Source organism: Arachis hypogaea, chromosome 12, assembly GCF_003086295.3.
Source record: "Arachis hypogaea cultivar Tifrunner chromosome 12, arahy.Tifrunner.gnm2.J5K5, whole genome shotgun sequence".
NCBI lineage: Eukaryota > Viridiplantae > Streptophyta > Magnoliopsida > Fabales > Fabaceae > Arachis > Arachis hypogaea.
In genome coordinates this window covers 20261084-20273609 of record NC_092047.1, presented here as the reverse complement: position 1 = coordinate 20273609, position 12526 = coordinate 20261084, and the positions used below count along the sequence as shown (strand labels likewise).

Below are 12526 nucleotides of genomic sequence, written 5' to 3'. Positions count from 1 at the left end.
GTTTATATCTATTATACTATTATATACTACAAGTATTTATTGAAAAATAAAATTAATAGATATTATATAATTATAAAAATATAATTAATTTAAGAATGAATAAGTTTATAACTAAAATTAAAATAAATTAAATAGAAGTAAATTATTTGCTAAAAGATATTTTTATATATATATATATATATATATATATATATATATATATATATATATATATTAATTTGCATATATATTGATAACAAGCTGAACAACTTGGTGGTTGTGAGTATCATGTTTTTTCTTGATGAGGGGGTTCGAACCCTAGATTCAACATTGATCGAACTAGTCTTACCGAGTTTGACCGGTTTTGACCGGTTCGCACCGGTTCATTGCCTCATCCGGTCAGATTATCGGACCGGACCGATTTAAGGTCTAGTTTATTGGTTTTTCGGTCGAGCCGGTTGGTCTGGTCCGATTTTGTTAACAATGGTTATGTGTTTTAATTTAGGGCCAATGCTACGGTGAGAAAATAATTTTTGTTCCTCACCTGTGAAACGTACGTGGGCAAATGATAAACAAACGCGTGTGGTGTGTGTTTCGACGGAGGAGGACAAGATCTGCAAACTGTCAAAATCTGTGTTGCGTGTTGATCGAAAGGGATTAATCAAGTGAAATTGATTAATGGTTGATGTTGTTAATTAAGGTTGTGGGCTTTTTTTATTGGACCTCGAATATTTTTGTTATCTGGTTGGTCTCCAGTCGATTGTCGTTAGTTTTGTCGATGAAAATGTGACAATTTATTTGTTTCACATGAAAGTTTGGGTTGGGGAAAAAAAATAACTGATTTTCGATGAAGTTGTGTGGTTTTTGGTTGGAACGGATTGTACAATAATGTTGTTTGTTATGGAAACAAATAGTTGAGTGACTTATAATTTGTTAAATCTTAATTTAATTCGGATTTTGGATAAAGTTGCAATCAGTGACGGTGCTTGAAAGAAATTTTTAGAGGGACTAAAAATCTAATAAAAAAATTATATAATAGTATTATATTAAAATAAAAATTATAATTATAATTATTTTATTTTTAAATTTATTAATTAAAATGTAGGATTACATATGGTTAAGGTTAACTAAAAAAGTAAATATGATTTTTGTAAAAAAAATTGTTTAGATTAATAAACCAATTTGATTTTAAATAAAAAGTCAATTTTAAAAAAATAATTACTTTTTACATGAAAAAAGTAGTTTTTGCTCATAAAAACTTATTTTTATTTAAAAAATCATTTTTTAATCTAAAAACTAATTTTTCTTTTCAAAAAAATTGATTTTTATTTAAATTATACAAAAACGATTACAACTTATAAATTATTTTGTAACATTTTAAAAGATTAATTTTATTTTCGATAATATTTATCTCTTAAAAGTCTCAAGATTAATTATTTTTGGTATTATTTTCATTACAATCAAATAATACAATACAACAAAATAAAATCTTAAATTTTTAATAAAATAAAAATATTAAAATTTATTAATGTAAACAATGTTGATACTACAATAATATTTAACTTGTAATTTTGATTTAAAATAAAATATTAACTTTTTATTAATAACTGATATTAGTATTAGTTATACTATAATTTTCATTATTCTAAAAATAAAATAATGCATGAAAATATACGAAAAATCGAATATAATTCAGTGTAATATTGATTTAAATATATGCATGCAAGAAAAAAAATTTTAAAGAATGGTGAAGATGGGTGTTGAACCCAAGTATATAAGTTGGAAGCATATTATTTTAACTAATTGAGCTAACTTGTTTTTCTTTGAGATAGAACTACTTATAAAAGTTTTGGGGGGCCGTGGCCTCCATTGTCCCAAGAAAGCTCTGCCACTGATTGTAATGATATCAATTTTACGTTATGAATTTTATTTATTAGTACGTTAAATAGTATACGATAGTATACAATGATATAATTATCAGGAGAAAGAAAATTATTTGTATCATGAAGTAGTTTAAGATTATGGCAAAAGGTAATAATTGAAAGTTTTCGCACACAGAATAATGTATGGTTTAGAAAGTGCAAGAGAATGTATTAATGGCATGATTGGGCAATTAAAAATCTCTACGTAACTTTTTCACACACAGAACAATGTATGAAATGTTTTTGAAATTAAAAATTAAATAGATTGAATTTAAATTAATAATTTAATAGGATTTAATTTGATAAAAATAAACGTATTGGTATTATCTTTGTCGTATAATTAATTATGTTCATTTATAAATAATTATTTTTTTGTTTTGGAAATAATTATTTTTGTAATATGCATAAGAAAAAAATCAAATAAATTAACATACTTTAAATGTATTATTATTATTATTATTATTATTATTATTGTTGTTGTTGTTGTTGATGATGGAAGAAGAAACTTTCATTTCATATGGGCTATAATGTCCAACCAGGCCAAATTTTGAATATGGTTAGGAGCCTCTTCCATCCATATAGTATTAAGATTGGTATGGGCTATTTTTGCTAAGAATAATTCTCCATATATAAGTATTTTCCTATACAAGTCTTTACAAGTTATTTATATTCACGCGCTTTCAGCCGTTACTGCACGTTCTTCTTCTTCTTCTTCTTCTTCTTCTTCTTCTTCTTCTTCTTCTTCTTCTTCTTCTTCTTCTTCTTCTTCTTCTTCTTCATTGCACGTTCTTTCGTTATCGTCGCCACCAACACCATCATTTCCTCCTCTTCCTTCTTCTTTTTTCATTGAAATTTCTTCTAGTTAATTTTTTTGTTAGTAGTTTATGATTCTGTAGGTGAACAATATTTCATCGTTGATGGTTTAATTTGAATATAATGTAAAAGTTTTGCATTGAAAAAAAATATTTTTCTGTATTTACAGTAAATTTGGGTGTATTTTAAGAATTTTGGGTGTATATTTATTCTGATAAGTTCTACATAATTCAAAACTCTTCTTCTTCCGCTTCCTCATATTCTACTGCTTCTTTTTTTCATCATCATAACTATCTTCTTTTTTTTTTTTATTCATCTTTTTCTATTTTGTTTTACCTTCTCAAGTTTCTTATTGTTTTACTCTCTTAACAAGAATAAAAACAAAAAAAATCAAATAAAGAAGAAGAAAAAACACATAATGCTGCAAAATTACTTGGAAGATGATGAACTTACATTCATTTAACTAAAAGAAAGAAAGAAGTAAAGAAAAAAAGAAGAAAAAAAATGCAGCATTAGAGAAAATATTTTTCTATATTTGCAGCAAATTTGGGTGTAACACGAAGATATTTGGGTATATTTTTAAGAATTTTGGGTGTATTTTTATTCTGATAAGTTCTGTATAATTCAAAACTCTTCATCTTCCTCCTCCTCATCTTCTACTACTTCTTCTTCCTCATCTTCTTATTTTATTTTCTTATAATTCTTCTTGGGAGAAAAAATCAAACAAAGAAGAAAAAAATACATAATGTTATAAAATCAATAGACAGAGAAAGAGGGGAAAAAATTACAGCAACAACAGTAATAAAAAAACAATGATAAAGATGAAACACGCGAAGAAAAAGGAGGAGAAACGCAAAGAAGAAGGAGAAAAAGGAGGAAGAGGAGGAGGAGGAGGAACGCGAAGCACGCTATGAAAACCGTTGAGTAGCGCGCGTGTGGTTTGGCCTAACTTGTATGACTTGTAAACCCAAATGACTTGTATGTGTAGCACTACTCTTTTGCTAATTCATGGGCTACTTTGTTTCCACTTTTTTTAATATGAGTGAAAGCCATTAATCTAAAGTTACACATCAAAGATAGAGCATCTACTACAAAAGCTCTGAAGCAAGTTGGGTTTGGTCTACCGTGTTTGAGTTCATTTACCACTTCTATGCAATCACTCTCTATAACAATCTCCATAAAGCAACATTCTTTTGCTAGCTTCATCCCCAAATATATTGCAAGAGCCTCTGCTTCAAGGGTTTCAAGTGGTTGTGTTGTGGGCCATATTGCTGCTGTAAGAATGTGACCCATACCATTCCTAATCACCGCCTCAACTCCTCCATTATTACCATTGGATATGGCTGCATCCACATTAATTTTAACGAGAGTGGTAGTTGGTGGTTCCCAATTATGCTTCATTTGGGTGGTCATTACAGAGCCTCTCTCCTTTTCCTGTACTTGAGCTTTTCAAAATTCGTTCGCTATTTTCTTTGCATGTGTCCACTTCTGCGTCAATTGTGTATTCTCTACCTTCGAAGGTTCTTCTATTTCTCGCAATCCACAACTAGTGTATCAGGGTGCAGATGTAGAGTTTTTTCTTTCTCTTCCAGATTCCCCAACAATATAGCAACCCATTCCTTCAGAGTAGTTCCAGCCTCATCTTTCATTCTCAGCAGCAATGGGTCACAAACTACAACTTCTTTGCGAACCGACATCCCAGAATTATGTGGCTTTCCGTCATTTAGTACATAACGGAGCTCTCGTCATCCCTCTTCTGCAGAGATTTTTGTTTGTAGGGAGGGATCCATGGATCAAACGCCAAAGAAAGTTCTTTGATCTTGGGGGTGCTTTAATTTGCCAAACTTCTTTCCAGGTAACCTCCTTTCTTCCTTCACTCTCTGTGTCTATGGACTGGTTCTGATTTATGGCTTTAATTTCATGGTATGCTAATTTGACTTTGAAGATGCCATCTCTAGCTGTTTTCCATATAAACCTGTCTGGTTGGTCTATTCTTGGGATTGAAATGTTTAGGATTTGTTGGCTCTCAAATGGTAGAAATATTTGTTCTATTAAATCTCTGTTCCAACTCCTATCTTCTGTTTGAATGAGTTCTGCCACTTGTGCTGTTAAATCCAAAGTATTTGGTGGAGTCCATGGCTTGGAGCCATTTTGTTTCGGAAGCCATGGATCCTTCCAAATGCTGACATTTTTTCTATCTCCTATTTTCCAATATCCACCTATCTCAATAACGCCCTTAACTTGCCATATGCTTCTCCAAGTGTAGCTTGGTACCCAGCCTAGATCCGAGTTCCAGAAGGATTTTCTGTTAAAGTATTTACCTTTTAGAATTCTTGTTGCCAATGAGTCTGGGTTGTTGATCATTCTCCACCCTTGTTTCACCAGAGCGCCAAATTGAAAGCCTCTACTTCTCTGAACCCCAAACCTCCTCTGTCTTTAGGTAAACACAACTTCTCCCATCTGACCCAATGTATCTTTCTCTCCCCCTCCCTCGAACCCCAATAGAATCTGTTAATTATTGCCTCTATATGGCTACAGAGGCTGTTCGGCAACTTGAAAAAGCACAATATGTAGGCCGGGATAGCCTAAACAACTGACTTTATAAGAATCTCCTTTCCCACTCTTGATAATGTCTTCTCCTTCCAACCTCTAAGTTTCTTCCAAACTCTCTCTTGAACAAACTCAAAAACCCTCTTCTTAGATCTCCCCACCAAAGTTGGTAGACCTAAGTACTTCGAGTGTCTTTCCACCGCCTTAAACCCCATCCGATCTTGGATGATCATCTGTCTGTTAGTAGGAATGTTTTGGCTAAAAGACATCTCCGACTTCTCTAGGTTGATGCGTTGTCCTTACGTGTTCTGGTAAGAATTCAGTATTTCCGTCATGGCTTGGATTGACTGATCAGAGGCCCTAGTGAATAAAATACTATCGTCTACAAAGAATAGATGGTTTATTTATGGGCTGTGTCTGGCTATCTTGATCCCTTGAATTTGTCTGTTTTCTTGTGCTCTGTTTAGATTACCAGAGAGTACCTCCATACAAAGAATGAACAGGTAAGGGGAAATAGGGTCCCCCTACCTCAATTCTCTCCCTGGTTGAAAGACTTTCCCTGGCACACCCATTCAGTAATATCGAGAAGGACGTCGTACTCACGCATCTCCAAATAATTTCAACCCACCTGTCCGGAAATCCCATGGAGATTTGGACTTCTCTTAAGAAACTCTATTCAACTCTATCGTAGGCTTTCTCTATGTCGAGCTTCATCCCCACATACCCTTTATTTCCCTCCGTCTTCTTCTTCATGTAGTGGAAGATATCAAACGCAACCAAACCATTATCTGTAATAAGCCTCCTGAGAATAAAGGCGCTCTGATTTTCTCTTACAATCTGAGGTAGGATTCTCTTTAGTCTATTTGCCATTGTCTTGGTAGCTATCTTCATGATCACGTTACATAATGAGATTGGCTTGAATTTTCTTGTATGCTTTGGTTTAGCTACCTTGGGTATCATGCAGATGTGAGTGTGGTTAATTGGTTTTGGATAAGCACCTTCGTTAAGAATCTTGAGCACTATTCTGGTTATTTCTTCCCCTACTATAGGCCATATCTTTTGGTAAAACAGGACTGGCATACCATCTGGCCTAGGAGCCTTTGTTGGATGCATTTGCTGGAGAGCTTGCGTCACTTCCTCTCTAGAGAAATCCTTATTTAGAAATTGAAACTTCTCCTCATCTATTCGGCCTCCGACAACTTCACAGATCTTTGTTGCCTCTACTGTCTCCTCCGATGAGAAAAGTCCTTCAAAAAAACTCCTCATCACATATTCAATTTTTTTCTCATCTTCAATCTTTCTTCCCACATCATCTATTATCGCTTCGACCTTATTTCTTATTTTTCTCTAAGATGCTTTCTGGTGAAAATACTTCGTGTTTCTATCACCATGTCTCATCCAGTTGGCTCTTGATCTTTGCGACAACCAAATTTCTTCCAGTTTTAATAATTCAACCCTGGTGTTCCTCAAAACCTCTTCAGTTTGCTGGATTGAGTTTAAGTGGGCTAGTTCCTTTTGTTCTTCTCTAATCTTCTTTGGGATATTCCTAAAATTTTCCTCCCCTTATCTATCCAGCCTTCTCCTGCATTGCCCTAACTTTTCTTCAAGCGTTCCTGTGCTATTTCTCCAAGATTCTTTAACAACCTTGTAACACTCTTCATTCGATAACCAAAACTTCTCAAACTTAAAACGGCGGTCGCCCTGTAAGTCTATTAGAATTGGACTGTGGTCTGATTTGAACCTTCCCAAGTGTTGGACTGTTGTTATTGGAAAGAGTTCTTTCCATTCTACATTCGCTAGGCCCTATCCAGACATTCTTGAATATTCCTATCACCCGATTTCCCATTTGACCATGTAAAAGGATGACCATCAAAGCCTAGGTCCAACAAGCTATTTGATTGTATGGCCTCTATGAAGCCCTCTACTTGAGATAGCCAACTGGGTTTCCTCCTCTCTTCTCATTTTTATTTAACACCTGATTAAAATCTCCAAAAATAATCCAAGGTAGTCTAGAATTACATCCAAGCACATTTAAAATATCCCAACTAACCTTTTTGTTTTGGTTTTTCGGGCATCCATAGAAGCCAGTGGCTCTCCACTTTCGATCACTGTTCTTCTCGGTTACCTCCATATCTATGTGATTTGTTGACATGGATACTAACTTTACTTCTAGCCTTTTGTTCAGCTTCTTCCCTATTTCTACTTTTCCCAGGTCTCCCCTGCATTCCTTGCTACGTTCTGTTTACGTTCTGTTCAGTTAGTATAGTTAGCTTAGTTTAATAGCATTTTAGTTAGTTAGTTAGAATTGCATGTGGTTAGGTAATTTTAGTTGTTTGTTAGTGGATTTAGGTTTAATATTTGGTTTATTTTGCTGTCTGAATTGGGGCATGCTTCATTGCTCTAGGGATATAAGGACGATGGTGATTTTCTTTTTGTTGATTTTCATACATTGTCTGATGCATATGTTGCTGTTTAAGTTGAAATTCAAATAGTCTTTGTGCATGTTGATAATTGTGCTAATATACGATTTACTTTTTGCAGTTAAACCTTTTAGATGATGGATCAGTGGTGCAGTCAAATTCTAGGCTTTATCATGGACAAATTATGAATTATCAGTTCAGAGAATCAAGAAAATAATATAGGTTTCTCGGTGTTTATTTGAATGAATTTCGGTGCAATGAGTGTAAAATTTTTATTTTTTAATAGAATGAGGTTTACTTTCTAAATTGTGTTGTGTTGTTCCATTTACCAAGTTACTGTTGGTTTTTAAATTATTTTTTCAATTGTTTAATGGTAAATAGTATCAGGTTGAATGAGAAGAAATTCGATGCATCTGTAGTTTCTTCAATATATTAAACCTAATAATTGTGAACTTTGATTAATAGGGCTTCAAATTCTGCAATACAGTACAAACAGATTCATAGAAGTTTAATTTGACAAAGAAATTTATCAAAAGTTTCAATTTAATATTTACAAAGATGCAATGGATATTTTTGTTTTAACTATACAATACACAGATAATTCAATACTCAACCAGTGTATAAATTCATAACAATTTACAACATTCAACATATACACTTTCTATATTTTCTAATGAAAATTTACAGAAAGGACTTGATATTGCAGCAGATAGCTTTGAGAGTCTTATGCCTTCAGATTCAGCAATGACTTTATCTCTCGATTTATTTCATTAAAGATAACAATCGAAGCATATTCCACTCTGAAACGATCAACTTTTTCCTACAATTTAAGGAAATTTATTTTTAATTTAGAAGTAAAGAATTATGTATTTTTAATGATACTTACTTGTTTTCAAATTTTCATGTGTATTTTCCTTTTCTAATCTTTTTGGGATGAATTGTCTCTAGCTATTCCATGACATATATTCCGTAATTTCAGCTAATAAACAAAAATAAAATAACAAAGTAAAATATGTTTAATAGGATAGTTACACGAAAGCACAATAAAATATATTAAATAACAGTACTTACGATATTCATTGACCATTGAGTGAAATATATGGTGCTTTAATGCTCTCTTGATTCTCCACCAAAGGTTTTGCTCCAGCATACACCCTCATTTCTAATATCATCAAGCTCTAAAAAGTACAGAAAGCCAAACATAAGAAGCAGTACAAATTAATTAATTTGACAGAGAATTCACTACAATAGAAACGATAATTTACGGCGGTTTATTTAGGGATTTGTGGCGGTTTTAAACCGTCGCAAACTGAAATTCCAGCGGTTTCACAAGCGTCACCTATTAGGGGCCGGGGTGGAGATTTGATTTTGCGGTGGTTCTAATGAACCGCTGGCACAACCGCAGCAAATCAAGTTGACAATTTTGCGGCGGTTGCAGAACCGCCGCTATTTTGGTAAGTGGATTTTTTAAAAAAATCTGTGGCGGTTTTAAAACCGCTGCAAAATTATGTGGGTTTTTTTAAAAAAAATTGTGGCGGTTTCGAACTGCCGCAATTTCATACACAAGCTTAAAAAAAGAACTGATCAACTACAATAGTTTATACCATTTTTCTTCATTATAACATATTTTCTTTACATCATATTTATTAAACTTGAGATATTAATACAAAAAAATACTAAATAAAATATATTAAACTCGTAGATAATTCTAAACCGTTAACTAAAAAAAATATTTATTTGTAAATTATTTACTCAAAAAATATTGAACACAAAACTACTATGCTAAGAAAATTCTATTAGCTGTATCAAAACTTTTAGTTAATGCTTTGATCAAATTTTAGCAAAGCTTTTAATTGATGTAGTACCAGGAGCACTTATACCGACACCAAGGTCTCCATCAGTTGTTGGTCCTCAACTAGACCTGCAAATTGTTTCCATCAATCATCCAACGATACAAAGCCAAAAGAACTAGTTTAATTAAAAAAAGGGTAGAGGTTCCCCCGGTGGTTATCTAGTTATGAGATGAAAGCATATAATCACTGTCTTTGAAAATTAGTTATATTACCTGCCCACTGTCATCATGTCTCACCAATAAAGAAAACATATATACGCCCTCTTCATATCACTATAATAATATATATGATCAAAGGTAGGTAAGCTTATTGCTAATAATTTAATTTAGGTCTTGATTTGTTATTACTAAGGTCTGTATAGCTACTGTTGGAGATTCTTCTTACTAAATAGAATTATTAGGGTGGAATAAGCAAGCTAAGTTTTACTAAGTTGTGAGCTACTTGGTTGGCTATACTTTTTGTATGTGTGAATTATTGGCGAGTTCGAGTAAAGTGTGGTTGCTAATAACTCTATACAATCATGCATGCATGACACTATAAAAATAAGAGCCTATACAATCTAATTTTTGAAAAGATGAATGCTACTTTCCCAAAACTCTAAACAATGATCTCTGATTCCCAAGTGTTATGTCCTGATTTTAGCTTGTAAACCCCACCTTTAATGTTTTCCTATATTGACTCAAAAGAATTAGATATATATCAAGCTTAATTAACTATTATATATGTAACAGTGTTAATTGCAACACTAGGATCTTAGGTATCATTTGGTATGGTTATTGTTCTAAAATAAAGGCTATTAAGTTGTTAAATATGAAAAGGAGGAGGTCCTTGATCAGTTGAGTGATGAGAAACCTTTGGAATAATAATACTGTACCTGCATCTCTCCTTTTGGTAGCTGTTGATTATTTAATGGCATTCCATTTTGATGAAAATACTCTCTACCTTGTGCTAAATTCTAATACAATGTGGTCCTGCTTTCACTCATGTCACCCTATATATATATATAAGACTCATGTTAGTTAATTCATTAAATTAGAGGATCCTCAATACTGGTGTTTAATTAAGTAATACAAAATTTAATTCGTGAAAAGACCGTAACAACGTTAGTAACTAATAAGAAAAATCTATAAAATAGAAAAAAAAAAACGAATCTATCTAGAATGTAAATATACGGGGTTAAAGTGATCAGCATTCACTGTGCATGTGTATGTAAGATTCATCACAGCATGCATGCCCTTTGCTCCGATCCGATCCTGTTCATTACAAACAACATCAGGATCGTTCGGAACGATGCTTCATAATACTAACAACAGTATATATACATTAAACAGCTGGAATTTGATTTCTTTTCTTAATTTAAAAACAAATATCTATGTCCTTGCAACTACACACACATGCATTAAACATGGAGTGAGAGAAAGCACCTGTGGCACCATGAGTTAGCGCAGAATCCCCAGAATGTTTGTCCATCCAATCTAATCACTTACTAATTAAATAGCCCAATGACACAAACAACAAGTAAGACATCATTACATAATCACTCAAACTCAACAGAAAGATTCCAAAAAGTGACACAATTAGTAATCATTTTATATCTCTACAGGCACAACGCACATTGATTAACACCACTTTCACACTTCGTTACATTCAACATTTCACAAAAAAGGGTGAAACTGCAAAGTTAACATAGAGGTCAAAACCAAATACAACCCAGAAAATGAAACCAACTTAGCTCAACCAAGCTATAGTTATAGACTTAGATTAACCATAACAACTACCAACACCACCTGGTCCCAGACTTAATTATGCAATTTCCCACCTACCACCATTTCTTAAACTATGCAAACCAAGTTCCTACACCAATCTAATTAAAATATAATATACACAAGGCACCACATGCATAATTATACAACCTTTTACATTGAATTAAACCGATAAATAGATAAATAATTTTTTTATAATAAATTAAAAATCAATATATAACTTTTTTCCTCACCGACAGCACAAGCTAATTATTTGGAGAAATTAGTGAAGACCCACATGCTAGATAAACTAATCATGCATGAAAATACTAAAATCTAAACAAAAGATTAAAACTTTTGAATCAACTAGTTAACTTGATAAGTACAAAAGTAGAGAGGAAGTATATTAGAGGAATTACCTTCAACAATTCATGGAGAAGAGTGATGATCAGATGAAATTTGAATGAAAAGTGAAGAAAACACTATCACCAATACGGGGCACTTGACCTTCTTTATTTTGTTGATGTTCTGCATTATTTAGATGATATGAGATGATATAGAAACAAAAGTTTAATCAAGTTAATCCTAACACTTTTAAATTGTCAAGTCAATTTAGTCTTAAAATTTTCTCAAAATAAAATTTCCATCAAATAACTATTATAAAACTAAATATATAGATTACCTTATAAATATCAAAGCAAAATGTGAACTTCACATGGTAGAGAACTATAAGTTCAGAAAGAATGCCACTATGTAGAACATTACATTTGATCAAACTGTTCCACAAATTCTATTCTTCCTTCTAACCTCCAACGCTCAAATGAACATAATCGTTGCAGAATAAGAACCAAATAATGAAGTCATTAAGTGACTAAAGAACTCAATAATTAGAAATCAATTATGAGGATAAAAGTAATAAAGTAAGAAAACGTAGAACCACAATAACTTACAATCCATTTTGAGAACCCATCCCTATTTAGAATTGCCATAAGAACTTTTACTGTCCTAGAGCATGCTCTATTTTCATCAGTAGATGCAATCACATGGGTGACTTCTGAACTCCAAATCTTGGTAACTATAGCACCAATCTTGCTTGCAAAATTAATCAGAAGTATCCGTACCATCAACAGAGGAAAGATTAAAAAATAAATATTGGGAAATACTAATTGACTAATCATATGGGAACTCAAGACAAAGAGCTTAAATGGAAATTCATCAATTACAATAGATTCAAAAGCTCATCCTAA

The 12526-nt window shown here is 32.5% G+C and overlaps 1 protein-coding gene across 1 annotated transcript; it reads right to left on the bottom strand.

The window, feature by feature from the left end:
* Nucleotides 1-3704: 3704 nt before the first annotated feature.
* On the bottom strand, nucleotides 3705-4127 carry LOC140176658 (uncharacterized). Its single transcript, XM_072208191.1, has one exon. The coding sequence runs from the start codon at nucleotides 4125-4127 to the stop codon at nucleotides 3705-3707; it is 423 nt and encodes a 140-aa protein (XP_072064292.1).
* Nucleotides 4128-12526: the final 8399 nt, after the last annotated feature.